The sequence below is a fragment of the Maylandia zebra genome, unplaced genomic scaffold, assembly GCF_041146795.1.
Source record: "Maylandia zebra isolate NMK-2024a unplaced genomic scaffold, Mzebra_GT3a scaffold03, whole genome shotgun sequence".
In the NCBI taxonomy this organism is placed as follows: domain Eukaryota; kingdom Metazoa; phylum Chordata; class Actinopteri; order Cichliformes; family Cichlidae; genus Maylandia; species Maylandia zebra.
Window position 1 is genome coordinate 1,175,009 of NW_027490033.1, and position 15,688 is coordinate 1,190,696.

At 41.8% G+C, this 15,688-nt stretch overlaps 2 protein-coding genes across 2 annotated transcripts in view; both read right to left on the reverse strand.

Moving 5' to 3' along the window:
* Positions 1 to 15,688, reverse strand: part of LOC112432436 (protein NLRC3) — a 3,307,575-nt gene that overhangs the window by 1,101,142 nt on the left and 2,190,745 nt on the right. The gene's annotated exons all lie outside the window — the stretch shown is intronic.
* On the reverse strand, positions 1,357 to 15,591 carry LOC112430409 (NACHT, LRR and PYD domains-containing protein 3-like). Its single transcript, XM_076881203.1, has 6 exons — positions 15,313 to 15,591; positions 11,023 to 12,790; positions 10,770 to 10,943; positions 4,273 to 4,449; positions 1,992 to 2,165; positions 1,357 to 1,504 (listed from the first exon to the last, which is right to left on the reverse strand). The coding sequence occupies exons 1-6, from the start codon at positions 15,584 to 15,586 to the stop codon at positions 1,357 to 1,359; spliced, it is 2,715 nt and encodes a 904-aa protein (XP_076737318.1). The 5' UTR covers positions 15,587 to 15,591.

The following is a 15,688-nucleotide window of genomic DNA, read 5'->3' on the forward strand; positions in this document are numbered from 1 at the left end:
GCAAAGAGGGAGCGAGGAGGATGACAGAGAGATGGTACAGGAGCATCAAGAACCCGGCGAGGAAATGAGCAGAAGGACTTTGGAGCCTGTTGGATTGAAGCTTTCACAGAGACGTGTTTGACTGGACACCACCAGGACAGACTTTTAATCCCAGGATTTGGATGAGCTTTCTGTCTTTATGGTCACAAATGATGCTGTAACTCTGTGAATGTCCTGGAACTGTCAGCAGTGTGGTTACGTCCTTTTGACCTGAGTTTCCACAGCTCTTATAACAGCAGTGTACATTCAGACTGAGACACGCTTCAGTCTGTATGGACCTGTTTCTGTAGCTGCCACCATCATTCTACGGTCGTGTCCAAATTCATGGGCTGCATCCTCCCGAGGACCCGGCCTTTGCGGTCTACGTGGGCTGGGTCCTCAGAAGGTCGGGTAGGCTGGAAATAAACGGCTGGGGAAATTGGACGGTCTAGCCTTCTGATTAGCGTCACCGCTGTCTCGGTGGAGTTTAATAAACTCAGCCGTCTGCTCCTTGCTATCTAAAATATAACAGGACACTGGCGTAAATTCTCGACCGTCTCATACTTCTGTTTAATCAGTTTTCTGTTTGACGTTTAGTCAGCTCTGTAAAGACCAAGGAGGAACCCACCTGGGGGATTAATAAAGTTTTATTTTATCTAATCTAATCTAATAACTTTAATCTCAGCCAAACCGATTTACTCACGAACAAACAAAACACTGAAAAAAGCCAAACAATAACATTTTGAGGTTGTCTAAGTGACTTATATATCACGTTTAACCTGAGTAGCGAAAGTCCGCGGTGATCTGAAAATGATGTGCCGGGAGTTGTGCCGTTCTCGGCGGCTTCAGTGACCCTCGAGCTCCCGGCGAGCTATCGAGCTGGTGGGTAGCAGACGTCTCCGAAAACGTCGAAGCACTTTTGCAAATATGCGGTATCTTGATAAACCGAGCAGATATTTGATGTTTACACAGCTACTTTCTCGCCTGAAAATATGTTAAAAGTTTATTTTGTGACCGAAAAAGATTAGTATGAGTAATTTTAAAACTTAGTAGCGGCCGCCATTGTTGGAAACTGGAGTTTGGCTGGGCCGCGCTATGAATTCTGGGATATGGTAGGCCACGAAGGACACACCCGACCCATCCTTCAAATTCGGGGAAAAGGAGGACGCATTTGTTGGCTGCATTCGGAGGAGTCTACGAATTTGGACAGCCTTCGACGTGTCGCTGTGACGTAATCGGTCTACAAATGCGGCCTCAGGAGGATGCAGCCCATGAATTTGGACACGACCTACATGTTTGTACATCAGCTTATCAAATACTGTCTGCTGTCTTCATTTATTACTCTTCACCTGCTTCACTGTCGCTGTGTGGGCGGAGCTGTCTGAGCCCCGCCCACACAGACACAGCTCCTCTCTGGAGCAAAACTTCTGCTTCATCTCCGCCTCTTTTCTTCATCCTCCACCTCTCTTTTCTCTTCTTCGGTGTTCTGCAGCCACAGAGCCTCACAGCCATTAGCACGCCCATACCTGAGCAGCTAGCATTACCCAGCATGCCGTGCAGCAGTGTCAGTTTGTAAATGTGCAAGAATTCCTGCTCCAAACTGTTTCACAGAGTGCTGTGTGCCGTGACCTTTGACCTGCTAAAGACAGTCAGCTGTGGATTATTCATTGTTGTGTCTGATACTTAGAACTGTGAGGAAGAAGCTACACAGTTAATCAGGGTCCCCTCTCTCTGAATCAGGAAAGGTGGGCAGGCCGCGTGTGGGCCGCGGGCCATACGTTGAGTATCACTGTTTGAAATGTGAACATTGTTCTGCTGCAGTCAATGGACTAAACCAGAGAAGAAGAAAACAGACTTTACCATGAAGATCCTCAGTGTGGATCAGTATAATATCAGCCTGATGTCTGCAGTTTAGTGTCAGCACAACTTTCACATCATATTCATCTCAGCACAACTAAAACATGCTGACTGACCTCAGAGTTTCAAATCGACATCGTGGATTCTCCCGAAAACCACACAGATGCTTCACTCCTGGATCCTGCAGGTTGCTGTAGGTTCCACTCAGGTCCACCTCTGTGGGATACGAGGGGTTGGACTTCAGTGCTGCTGCCAGATAATCAAGGCCAATATCTGACAAACCACAGACACTGTATAAAGAATGAAAGATGTAAGTTTATTAGACAAAGTGCTTGAAATCATTCAGTGTTTCATCATCTGTTCAGAGCTGAAGAAGGTTCAGAATGTAGAAGTTTAGAAAATGGAAACTCCAAACAGCTGAAGCCAACAGGAAGCAGCTTCAAACAAACACAACAAGAGAAAAAACTCTGAATGTTTCACATTAAAGTCGTACATTTCTCATAAAAACAGGACAAAGACTTGAAAAAGTCGTGTTTTTCCTTCCAGGAACCACATGGCTTCACTTTTAAAGGTGAAGTGTGACAGAAATGGACATATTTGAAGTCCAACACCTTTTTCCAGTCACATTATTAAAGCAGACAAACTACAAGCTCATTTTCATTCCAACAAGTCATCTTCTGACCTGGACTAACAACACTGGTCTCTATGTGCAGCTGGCTGTGAGACCAGTGCTCAGGGAGCGTCTACAAAGTGCAACACTGAAAGAACATCACACACTCATTTGCTTCCAGCACTTTCACACAAACATCTACTGTCATTATTGTCACCAAACTCTGTGGATCCTTTATTGCAAATTCAAATGGGATCAAATGGTCAGACAAAAGAGGGTTATGAGGAAATATGATGAAATGTTGTGTATTAGCAGCAACTTATTGAATCTTTTTCCTCAAAAACCAAACAAAATGATTGACAAACATGTTTTTACAAACTCAGTGTTGGACTTGGATCAGCAGGATAAGCTGATGTTTAAAGGCATTTGAGTCTCGCTGTATGAGAGTCCAGTTCTTACTCAATATTTATGGATGATGTTCTTTCAGTGTTGCACTTTGTAGACGCTCCCTGAGCCTCACAGCCAGCTGCACATGGACCAGCTGACATTACCCAGCATTAGAGGCGGCTGTAAAAAATTCATGTTCCCATTTAAATGGTTTTAATTTGAATAAAACGATGTTGATTCATTCAATCCTGAATCGATGTTTAATATAAATGTATTTTGCCAGAATCTCAGGTTAAAGCTCACAAACTATTTCAACAAGCAGCAAACAGCTAAAACAGTAAATGAGAGCAGCTAAACACACAAAGATGGAAACACAGAGCGTGGATCGTTCACTCGACGGCACGTACACGGACACGCCGTCGGGGCTGAAAGTGGACAGCTCACAGATCCTGAAGCTGCAGGTTTCATCTGTCTCCAACCAAAACTGAGTGAAGCAGCAGCAAAAGAAGATCCAAACTCTGCTTCACGTTTGATCAATATGCTCATGAATTCTCTCTGACTTTGGCTGTTCCTGCCTGCACAGCTCTCTCTCTCTCAGTGTACTCCAAGAACAGCTTCAAACATCTGTTTCTGCATCATTCACTGTTTATTAGCCACCAGTCTGCTGTTGTGTTCAGTGCTGTCGGCCTCTGACAGTAAAGCCTCATTTCTGCTGTTCCATGGAAACTTTTTAAAATGATGACAGATTACAAACTCTCAGCTGTGTCTGTAATCAAACCTCTGTAACTTTGCTTCACTTCAGCAGCATCAGCTCATGTTCACATGTTGCTTCATGGTTTGCTTCAGTTTTTGATCGACTGCAGAATATTTTGAAGGTTATCTGCTATAAAAAGCCAGAAGAGGAAAATCTGCTTCATGTGTTTCTGTTTGATCCTCAGTGACTTTGACACAAAGGCCTCTGCTGTGATGATCACACCTCTGATCAAGTCTCACAGTGTCACAACTGATAAATGATCAGAGTTAGAATATTTCTGACTGTCTGCTGTGTGCCGTGACCTTTGACCTGCTAAAGACAGTCAGCTGTGGATTATTCATTGTTGTGTCTGATACTTAGAACTGTGAGGAAGAAGCTACACAGTTAATCAGGGTCCCCTCTCTCTGAATCAGGAAAGGTGGGCAGGCCGCGTGTGGGCCGCGGGCCATACGTTGAGCATCACTGTTTGAAATGTGAACATTGTTCTGCTGCAGTCAATGGACTAAACCAGAGAAGAAGAAAACAGACTTTACCATGAAGATCCTCAGTGTGGATCAGTATAATATCAGCCTGATGTCTGCAGTTTAGTGTCAGCACAACTTTCACATCATATTCATCTCAGCACAACTAAAACATGCTGACTGACCTCAGAGTTTCAAGTTTACATCCTGGACTCTCCAGGAAACCACACAGATGCTTCACTCCTGGATCCTGCAGCTTGTTGTTGGAGCTCAGGTCCAGCTGTCTCAGATGGGAGGGGTTGGACTTCAGTGCTGCTGCCAGATAATCACAGCTGATCTCTGACAAACCACAGCCCCTCAATCTGTATAAAGAATGAAAGATGTAAGTTTATTAGACAAAGTGCTTGAAATCATTCAGTGTTTCATCATCTGTTCAGAGCTGAAGAAGGTTCAGAATGTAGAAGTTTAGAAAATGGAAACTCCAAACAGCTGAAGCCAACAGGAAGCAGCTTCAAACAAACACAACAAGAGAAAAAACTCTGAATGTTTCACATTAAAGTCGTACATTTCTCATAAAAACAGGACAAAGACTTGAAAAAGTCGTGTTTTTCCTTCCAGGAACCACATGGCTTCACTTTTAAAGGTGAAGTGTGACAGAAATGGACATATTGAAATCAATGATATCAAAGCTGGAATCAAATGAGTCCAAGTCTTCTGCTGATTCAGCATCACATTCATCTTTGCTCCTTGTTCTGCATCCCCACCATAAATATAAAGAGGCAAAACTCACATTTTCCAAAATCCTCTTTAAGCTTCGACAATAAAGGAAGATAGTTTTCTACAAGTCTTTGTGGTTTTCTTGTCACCCAGATGCCCGAGTACTTAAACTTGTTATAGCTGGGTTTAAAAGGGGCTAAAATACACAAAACTCCCCAGTTGTCGTACAGATAGACTTTGCCTCGCTCTTCCCAAAATTCACTTTATATCCAGAAATTGTCCCAAATTCCTTAAGTATGCATTAAGGTGACCTTGAGGCTCTTAAAGGCGCCTATAAATAAAACGTATTATTATTATTATTATTGTAAGTCTATCCAAAAGTTTGCGGAGGCTGTTCGATCGGTTGGAAATAAATAAAATCATGTCGTCGGCATAAAGAGAGACTTCATGTTCGATACCCCCTCGATGTTTTCCCTCAACACCAACACATTGTCTCAGAGCAACAGCTAGCGGTTCAATGGCAAAAAGGAGACAGAGGGCATCCCTGTCCTGGGGGGCAGATTATTGTTAGTCTGGACGGCTGTTAGAGGGGAGCAATACAATACTTTTATCCAAGATACAAAATTAAAGACACATTTTTTAAGCATATAAAAAAAAATCCCATCTCACCCGATCCAACGCCTTTTCTGCGTCAAGCCAAATGACAGTTTCCAATGTATCACCTTTAACATGGGTATAAATGATATTTAATAGAGCTCTAATGTTCAAAAAAGAGTGCCTAATAAAGCCCGTCTGGTCTGGTGAAATAATGGAGGACAAATACTTGTGTAAGCGACGGGCCAACACTTGAGCCAGGATCTTGGTGTCTGTGTTGAACAAAGATATTAAACGACATGAACGACAATCTAAATGGTCTTTTTCCTGTTTTACAATTAAACACATCACTGCTTGATGCATTGTTGGAGGCAACGACTGTGAGAGGAAGGATTCTTCAAAAGTTGATTTTAACAGTGAATTCAGTCGGTCAGAAAACTTTATGAAAAAATCAGATGGATACCCGTCGGGGCAGCAGATTTTCCAGACTGCATGCTCCGTACGGCCGTTTCAATTCCAACATTAGAGACATGTTCCTCCAGACTAGCGATCGCATCTTCTCCCAAGGAGGGAATATCAAACACCTTATTGAAATCATTGTGGATCTCAAGGATAGTTTGGTTGTCTGTAGACCTTATTCCCTGGTCATTGTAGAGCTCAAGGATAGTTGGTTAGCTGTTCTTAGTCGTAGCTGGTGAGCTGATAACTCGCCTGTTTTTTCTCCATGTTCATAAGCGTAGCTGCAACTTTGACTCAGCCTGTTTTGTAGATATGAGATTGTATTCAGTTTGTCATTGTAACCGCTGTGTATATAATACAGGCTCAGGAGAGTGGCTGCACACAGCATGTAGTTTAGTGTCACGGTCACAGTGGCTGACCGTATGGAGAGTGTGTGGAGGACTCAGGCGCAGACACTGGCGCAGACATGAAACTGAGTTTTGAACGAAAAGCGTGCCTTTATTTCGGCTGAAGACATCAAACAAGGCAGAATCACAGTGAAGAGAACTAAACTGGGGAACTAATACTATAATAAATCATGAAGACACGGAAAGCTATGGCTAAGAATACAAAAGACTGGGCATGAAAATATGGAGGGTGGGAACACAGACGATGCGACACAGAGACATGAAACACAGAGACATGAAACACATGAGGGATGATCAAGTTCCAAAGATTAAAACTGTCAAACCTGCAGGGGGGATTGGCTGTTCCAAACCTGAAATATTATTTCTGGGCAGCTCAGATGAGACCCCTGACTGTATGGGTGCGGGGTTTGTCTGAAACTCAGTGGCTAAACATTGAGAAGACAATGTGCGAAAGATCATTGGAATCCCTGCTTTTTTCTAACATTTCAATTAAAAATGTGCATATGGGGGAACGGACGAGGGTCACACTAAAGATTTGGCGTAGAATCAAACAATCATTTGGTCTTCCAAAAGAAATTTTCAATTCTATCAAGCCTCTCCTCCCTGCAGGGTTTTCTCCCATTGTGGAAGACTCTGGCTTCAGAGCATGGTCACATAGCGGGCTTCATAAACTTTGTCATGTTGTGAGGAATGGGCACCTGAGCTCATTTGAACAGTTGAGGTCAGTTTCGGCTTCCTTCTTCTGACTTTTTTAGATTTCTGCAGCTAAGAAGCTTTTTGACAAAACATAAAGAATGGAGGCAAGTTTTGGAGCCCTCACCCATTGAGGAAATATTTCTAAAAACATTTCAAAGTAATTCCTCCCCAAAATTAATCAGTCATTTTTATAACGCATTTATGAGTTTCAATACAAATGCAACTTTGGATATTAAGGCAAGGTGGGAAGCTGAGACTGGCACTCAAATCTCAGAGGACACCTGGGAAGAGGTGTTCGGTGAAGCCCATCTGGTGACTAATTCTGGGCTGTGGAGAGAATTTAAATGGAAGGTGGTCATGAGATATTTTAGAACCCCAGAGATAATGGCCAAAATGAAGCCTACAAATCCTGACACCTGCTGGCGAAATTGTGGTACTTCTTTAGGAACCCACTCACATATATTCTGGTCATGCCCAAAAATCTGCTCACTTTGGAATGACATATTTAAAGTTCTCAATACAGTTTTCCAACAACCATTAACAAAAGACCAACAGTTAGCCATTTTAGGAGTCTTACCAAAGGGTTTTGCGGGAAACAATAAAACGTATCTCTTAAGAATCTTACAGCAGCACTAAAGTGTATCACTATTAAATGGCTGAATCTTGACCCACCTTCATATAATATGTGGATTGATAAAGCAAGAGAAATTTACCAGATGGAGGAAATAACATCTGCTCTGCGGATTCAGAGAGAATTGTTTACTGAGCGTTGGCGACCCATACATGCTTTACTGTTTCAATAATTTAGCATAGGTCTGTTTCGTTTTGTCCATTTACGGCTAAGTTTGTCACAAGTTATTTAATATTACATAAAGTTTATGTTTTGTTTTCTTTTTGTTATGTTGTTGTCTGTTTGTTTGCTTGCTTGGGTTTTGTTTTGTGCTTCCTAATTGCAGTTCTTATTTTAATCTAGATTTCTGCATTGCAGTTCCTGTAACTGTCCTACTTGTGAACATTGACAAGTACAAGTTGCAATGTTGTAAATTATAATAAAAATTGAGTATAGAAAAAAGAACATTAAAGTCGTACATTTCTCATAAAAACAGGACAAAGACTTGAAAAAGTCGTGTTTTTCCTTCCAGGAACCACATGGCTTCACTTTTAAAGGTGAAGTGTGACAGAAATGGACATATTTGAAGTCCAACACCTTTTTCCAGTCACATTATTAAAGCAGACAAACTACAAGCTCATTTTCATTCCAACAAGTCATCTTCTGACCTGGACTAACAACACTGGTCTCTATGTGCAGCTGGCTGTGAGACCAGTGCTCAGGGAGCGTCTACAAAGTGCAACACTGAAAGAACTTCACACACTCATTTGCTTCCAGCACTTTCACACAAACATCTACTGTCATTATTGTCACCAAACTCTGTGGATCCTTTATTGCAAATTCAAATGGGATCAAATGGTCAGACAAAAGAGGGTTATGAGGAAATATGATGAAATGTTGTGTATTAGCAGCAAGTTATTGAATCTTTTTCCTCAGAAACCAAACAAAATGATTGACAAACATGTTTTTACAAACTCAGTGTTGGACTTGGATCAGCAGGATAAGCTGATGTTTAAAGGCATTTGAGTCTCGCTGTATGAGAGTCCAGTTCTTACTCAATATTTATGGATGATGTTCTTTCAGTGTTGCACTTTGTAGATGCTCCCTGAGCCTCACAGCCAGCTGCACATGGACCAGCTGACATTACCCAGCATTAGAGGCGGCTGTAAAAAATTCATGTTCCCATTTAAATGGTTTTAATTTGAATAAAATGATGTTGATTCATTCAATCCTGAATCGATGTTTAATATAAATGTATTTTGCCAGAATCTCAGGTTAAAGCTCACAAACTATTTCAACAAGCAGCAAACAGATAAAACAGTAAATGAGAGCAGCTAAACACACAAAGATGGAAACACAGAGCGTGGATCGTTCACTCGACGGCACGTACACGGACACGCCGTCGGGGCTGAAAGTGGACAGCTCACAGATCCTGAAGCTGCAGGTTTCATCTGTCTCCAACCAAAACTGAGTGAAGCAGCAGCAAAAGAAGATCCAAACTCTGCTTCACGTTTGATAAATATGCTCATGAATTCTCTCTGACTTTGGCTGTTCCTGCCTGCACAGCTCTCTCTCTCTCAGTGTACTCCAAGAACAGCTTCAAATATCTGTTTCTGCATCATTCACTGTTTATTAGCCACCAGTCTGCTGTTGTGTTCAGTGCTGTCGGCCTCTGACAGTAAAGCCTCATTTCTGCTGCTCAACACTGAAGAAATGTAAACTTTTCAAAATGATGACAAATTGGAAAACACCTAAATCCAGGAGATGTAACCCTTCTCTCTGGGGCGGAGGCAAGCGGACCATCTCTTTGATTAGAGCTGTGTCTCTAATCAAAGCAGAGATGGAACGATGCCACGTTTTATGTCCGATATCGATATGAATCCAATATAGTCGATTTTATGATCAAACGTTTTTTTTTAATATCTTGCTGCATTTTGTATAAGTTCATACTCAAGTTTAAAAAATCTAAACACTAAAGCTGTTCAGTTATACCTGTCTGCAAAAACACACTGCAGCCAAAACATTAGACAATACTGATCTTTGTATTTAAACTTTTTTCAGAACTTTAAATCTAAGTATTTAAAGTAATATTCAAAAGTCATTTAAATCATTTTTATGCAGACTTCAAAAACTCTGGTTGTGACTAAAAGAAGTGCAACATCAGCACAAAATAATGTTTCTATTGAACAACTAACACAAACAGGTTGTAGAATGGAGCCTTTTATACTCACAGCTGAACAGAAACAACATCCAGAGTGGAAAACAGTGCAAATAACTGCAAACAGGCTTCATGACACTCATGTTTGATCAGATTCACTCCCTGCTCTCACACAGCAACTCCAGACCTGCATTCATCTTTTCCCTCTGAACCCCCCAAACATACAAACCCTGAGCCACCACCATTGCCCTTTCACTGACTGCCCCACTCCACCATTTGACCCTTAGAACTGAAGACGCTTCTCTCATAAGAGGTGAAACATCTTCAAGGAAACTTAAAGAAGTCCAGACGCTTTTCTTTCCAAGCTCCTTAGACTACGGTGACCTGGATGTCTGAGAACCTTCACAGACTGATTTTACAAGAACAACTTGTGTCAAAAATCCCTGGCAGTGCCTCTCTGTCACACACACAAATCACTACAGTTACAAATTTAATAACTTAAAAAGTAAAAAGACCACTTTTGAGCCGTGTCTTTTTGGCCATAACAAATACCAAAAGAACCGGAATTTAATAACATTAAAACCAAACAATAAATGAGCAAAGTAGTGCATGATAAATATAGACAAATACAAAGTGCAATATAGAAACACTGGGTAAAAAGAAATGAACAATTAAAAAGGAGGATAAAAGATGTGAGCAGTAGTTAAACAGTAGAAATAAATATATAATAAACAAACAAAAATAGATAATAAATGAAAGCCAGGTCAGAAAGGTGAGTTTGGCTTTAAAAGCATGAAAACACACTGCTGTCTTCAGGAAGGCTGCTCCAGTAACAGAAAGTCATCTACATGTGGGTTTAGTTCTGACTTTAGGGACAAGTAAAAAAATAAAATAAAATAAAAACATCTGTCCAGACAACCTGACAGTCAAAAATATAAACTCAGGAACTTAAAAGGAAAATTGTGCTGACTTTGAACGTCCGCATCAAGATAAACTTACAGATTTAAGAGTCAAAAAGTGTCAAAACGTCTGTATCCTTACCTGAGAGTTTCAAGTTTACAGTCAGGACTCTTTAGTCCAACACACAGCAAATCCAATTCTGAATCCTGCAGCTTGTTCGAGCTCAGGTCCAGCTCTCTCAGATGATTGGATGGGGAGCTGAGAATTTCAGACAAAGCTTCAAAGCTTCTTTTTGAGAGTGCACAACGACTCAGCCTGAGGAAGAATAACAATGGAGACATATTCTTTTATTCATCTAGCATTATTAAACATATTTGTTCATAGATTCACTTACAGCACTTTCTTGGATGCTTTGACCACTGGCAGCAGCTTCAAAAATGCCTTCTCTGAACGGGAGTATTTCTCCAGGTCGAACTCATCCAGATCTGATGACAGTAAGATGAAGACCAGAGCCGACCACTGAGCAGGAGACAGTTGATCTGTGGAGAGACGTCCTGATCTCAGGGACTGTTGGATCTCCTCCACTAGAGAACGATCATCCAGTTCATTCAGACAGTGGAACAGGTTGATGCTTTTCTCTGCAGACAGTTTCCCACTGAGCTTCTTCTTGATGTACTGGACTGTTTCCTGATTGGTCTGTGAGCTACTTCCTGTCTGTGTCAGCATGCATAGGAGATCCTGATTGGTCTGCAGTGAAAGACCCAGGAGGAAGCGGAGGAACAAGTCCAGGTGGCCATTTGGACTCTCTAAGGCTTTGTCCACAGCACTCTGGTAGAAGTCTTTTACAGTAAGTGTTTTCTGGAAGATTTTAAAGAGAGGAGATTGTTTCTTAAGCAGGTTGACTCCAGAGTTGATGAAGGTCAGATAGACATGAAGAGCAGCAAAGAACTCCTGAATGCTCAGATGGATGAAACAGTAAACAACGTTGTTGAACATGTGGCACTCATCAGCTTTAAAGATCTGTGTGAACACTCCTGAGTACACTGAGGCTGCTCTGATATCGATGCCACACTCTGTCAGGTCTGATTTATAGAAGATCAGGTTTCCTTTCTGCAGCTGATCAAAGGCCAGTTTTCCCAGAGACTCAATGATCTTCCTGCATGACTCTGTCTCAGCTCCTCCATCATACTTGATGTCCTTCGTTTTTAGGTGAAATAGCACAAGGCGTAGGTAGAGCTCTGTGAGAGTCTTAGGCAGATCTTCGCTCTCTTTGTTCTTCATGACAAACTCCAGAACTGTAGCAGTGATCCAGCAGAAGACTGGGATGTAGCACATGATGTGGAGGCTTCGTGATGTCTTGATGTGGGAGATGATACTGCTGGCCTGCTCCTCATCTCTGAATCTCTTCCTGAAGTACTCCTCCTTCTGTGGGTCAGTGAACCCTCTGACCTCTGTCACCACGCCAACACAGTCTGGGATCTGATTGGCTGCTGCAGGTCGTGTGGTTATCCAGAGGCGAGCAGAGGGAAGCAGTTTCCCCCTAATGAGGTTTATCAGCAGCACATCCACTGAGGTGGACTTTCTAGGGTCAGTCAGGATTGTAGTTTTGTGGAAGTTCAGAGGAGGTCGACACTCATCCAGACCATCAAAGATGAACACAACCTGGAAGTCTTCAAAGCTGCAGATTCCTGCTTCTTTGGTTTCAGTGAAGAAGTGATGAACAAGTTCCACCAAGCTGAACTTTTCCTCTTTCAGCAGATTCAGCTCTCTGAAAGTGAATGGAAACATGAACTGGATGTCCTGGTTGGCTTTGTCTTCAGCCCAGTCCAGGGTGAACTTCTGTGTTAGGACTGTTTTCCCAATGCCAGCCACTCCCATTGTCAGCACTGTTCTGATTGGTTTATCTCTTCCAGGTGGGAGTTTAAAGATGTCTTCTTGTCTGATGGTTGTTTCTGGTCTGTCTGGTTTCCTGGATGCTGTTTCAATCTGTCTGACCTCATGTTCATCATTGACCTCTGCAGTCCCTCCCCCTGTGATATAGAGCTCTGTGTAGATCTGACTCAGGAGGGTCGGGTTTTCTGTTGTAGAAATCCCCTCGAGCACACACTGGAACTTCTGCTTCAGGTCTGACTTGAGTTTGAGCTGACACTCAGTGAGAATCTCTGCATGAATAAACAGCAAATGACACAAATGAGAAAACTGCATTCTGGTTACTGTGGTTATGTGTTCAGTTCACTGGACTCTTGGTGTCATGATCCGGGTGAGTCTGAGTAACTTTCCACAGCATCAGCTCTCCTCGCCTGGGTGGAGCCCTCCTCACTCCTCCGTGCTCCTCACCTGTTGCCAATTACTCCGGCAGTATTTATGAGCAGCACTCACAATGAACCTTCTCCAGATTGTCTGCTTACCACAGTCAGTTCTCTGCCTCACATTTTGTCTTGTGCTCCTCAGCTTGTTTCGCGTAACCCTCTTTTCCTGTTCCCTAGTCGGCACCTGGATATATCTTCCAACTCTCGCCATAAGTCACGCCTCAGGATTCTGGCCTGCCACTGCTGGGAAAACTCACTCTTGCAAACTGCCATCCTCACCTGCCTGCCTCCATGTGCACCCACATCTCACTCTGTACCCAGATTTAATTCATCTCCTCCTCCAGCTGATCTCCACCTGCAGCCACGTAACACCTCTTAGTTTTTAAATCTTGGACTCATTCACTACACTGTGGACCACTCTGATTATTATCTCCTTTGTTCCAGTGATCCTGGATAGTTTCTATTCGCCCGATTCTGCCCCTGTTGTTCCTTTGACCTGCCTCAGCTTATGTTCTGGCCTCAGCTCTGCACTTCTCATAATACCTCGCTTGCTGTTGAATTTAGCCGTGATTCAGCTTTCTCCATCAAGAAATCTAGTAAAATACATTTCTGTTAAAAGTCACTCAGCCTCCGTTTTTTGGTTCTGTGCTTGACTCCATTCCTTTTCATGAGCCATTGAGCCCTGACACTTGGGTTATAACTGAGGGCAGGTTTTATAGAGACACATTTGATTTAATTGTGTTTATTTATACAGCACCAAATCAATACTAGCAACATTTCACATATTACATAAACAACACTATGGAGCCAGTGATGAATAAATATGTAGAATAAATGAAAGAATTTCAAATATAAAAGTTTTTTTTATTAATTCCTCCAAATAACAACAACAGTCACCCCAATGTGCTTTATATTGTAAAGTAAAGAACCTACAATAATACAACAGAAAAAACCCCAACTATCTTTTTGGGTCCTGAAAACTGAAGGCTCTGCCTCCCATTCTACTTTTAAATACTCTGTGAACAACAAGTAGGCCTGCAGAGCGAGAGCGAAGTGCTCTAATAGGGGGATATGGTACTACAAGGTCATTAAGATAAGATGGGGCCTGATTATTTAAGACCTTGTATGTGAGGAGCAGGATTTTGAATTCAATTCTGGATTTAACAGGAAGTCGATACAGGAGAAATCTGCTCTCTCTTTCTAGTCCCTGTCAGGACTCTTGCTGCAGCATTTTGGATTAGCTGAAGGCTTTTCAGCGAGTTTTTTGGACATCCTGATAATAATGAATTACAGTCGTCCAGCCTGGAAGTAATAAATGCATGAACTAGTTTTTCAGAGTCTCTCTGAGACGGGATATTTCTAAATTTAGAGATGTTGCACAAATGGAAGAAAGCAGTCTTACATGTTTGTTTAATATGTGCGTTGAAGGACATGTCCTGGTCAAAAATGACTCCAAGGTTCCTCACAGTGTTACTGGAGGCCAAGGTAATGCCATCCAGAGTAAGAATCTGCTTAGATACCATATTTCTAAGATTTTCAGGGCCGAGTACAATAACCTCAGTTTTATCTGTATTAAGAAGCAGAAAGTTAGCGGCCATCCAGGTCTTTGTGTCTTTAAGACATTCCTGCAGTTTAACTCATTGGTGTGTGTTATCTGACTTCATGGACAGATGGAGCTGGGTGTCATCTGCATAGCAGTGTAAATGTATGCTATGTCTTCTAATGACACTACCTAAGGGAAGCTTGGTAATGGGAGCGTTGCCAGCAGAAGGCTGAAGTGGAATCTCCCAGAAAGCTGCAGAAGAAAAAACATGAGCTGAAATGGTGGATTTTAGTCATATAAGGAGAACTGTGGCTTTCCTCCAACCTTTGACCAATCACCTTAGTGTCCTGTTTATCAACCATAATAAAAAGCATTTACTGTGTGGGCATTTTTTTGTTTGGGTCTCCAAACAGCAGAAAGAAATGGCAGCCATTTTTTTTAACTTTACCTTCAACTGGTAAATAGATTTAAGAGAAAGCACTTTGATCATATTTGTGACGTGTCCCAAACTGTTGTTGTCGCCTCATTTATGTTGATAAAACAGCTCTAAAACCAATCTGACAATATAAATCTGTAAAATGGGCAGAAAACCTGCTGCTGGTCCCATTTTAATCAAACCAACCCAAAGAGCAGATATTCATGTGTGTACACAGGAGGTTATTTGTGCAGATGCATAAAACATAAACTGTTGGCTTTCTGCAGTCTCTCACTCCTGAAAGTGTTGGCAAGTGTTTTGGATTTATTATTTATATGGATTTTAATGGCACCTGTGTAATGTTAACTAATGTTTTTATTGTTTATGTGTTTTTTGTTTAGTCATTCCCTGACTTACCTGTGGGTTCTGGGATGGTTTTATTTAAATTCTCCAACAGATCATTCTTGTTTATCCTCCCCAAAAGATTTTTAGTGACTTCAAAAGTGTTGATAGAGTAGGTATCAAACATCAGATCCACTATGTCCGTCCTCTCTGCATTCTCCAGTTTACTCACTGGGATTGCTGGTAAACCTTCTACAGACCCGTTCTTCAGATGCCACGTGAATTTTTCAAAGTCATCACGTCCCAAATCCTCCAAAGTCCCCAGAAGGATTTCTTTAGGTGTCGTCATCTTTTACCCTGTAAGGATCCGATAAACAAAGACTGTAACAACAGCTGGAGAGGTAATTGTCTGATTTATCAGAATTTAACTTGATTCTAACAGCAGTTCATC

Coding starts and splice junctions, on each gene's coding strand:
- LOC112430409 (XM_076881203.1), bottom strand. CDS start 15,586: ATGACGACACCTAAAGAAATCCTTCTGGGGACTTTGGAGGATTTGGGA. Junction 10,944..11,022: donor AAAGCATCCAAGAAAGTGCT/GTAAGTGAATCT, acceptor ATTCTTCCTCAG/GCTGAGTCGTTGTGCACTCT. Junction 1,505..1,991: donor TGTCGATTTGAAACTCTGAG/GTCAGTCAGCAT, acceptor CTGTGGCTGCAG/AACACCGAAGAAGAGAAAAG.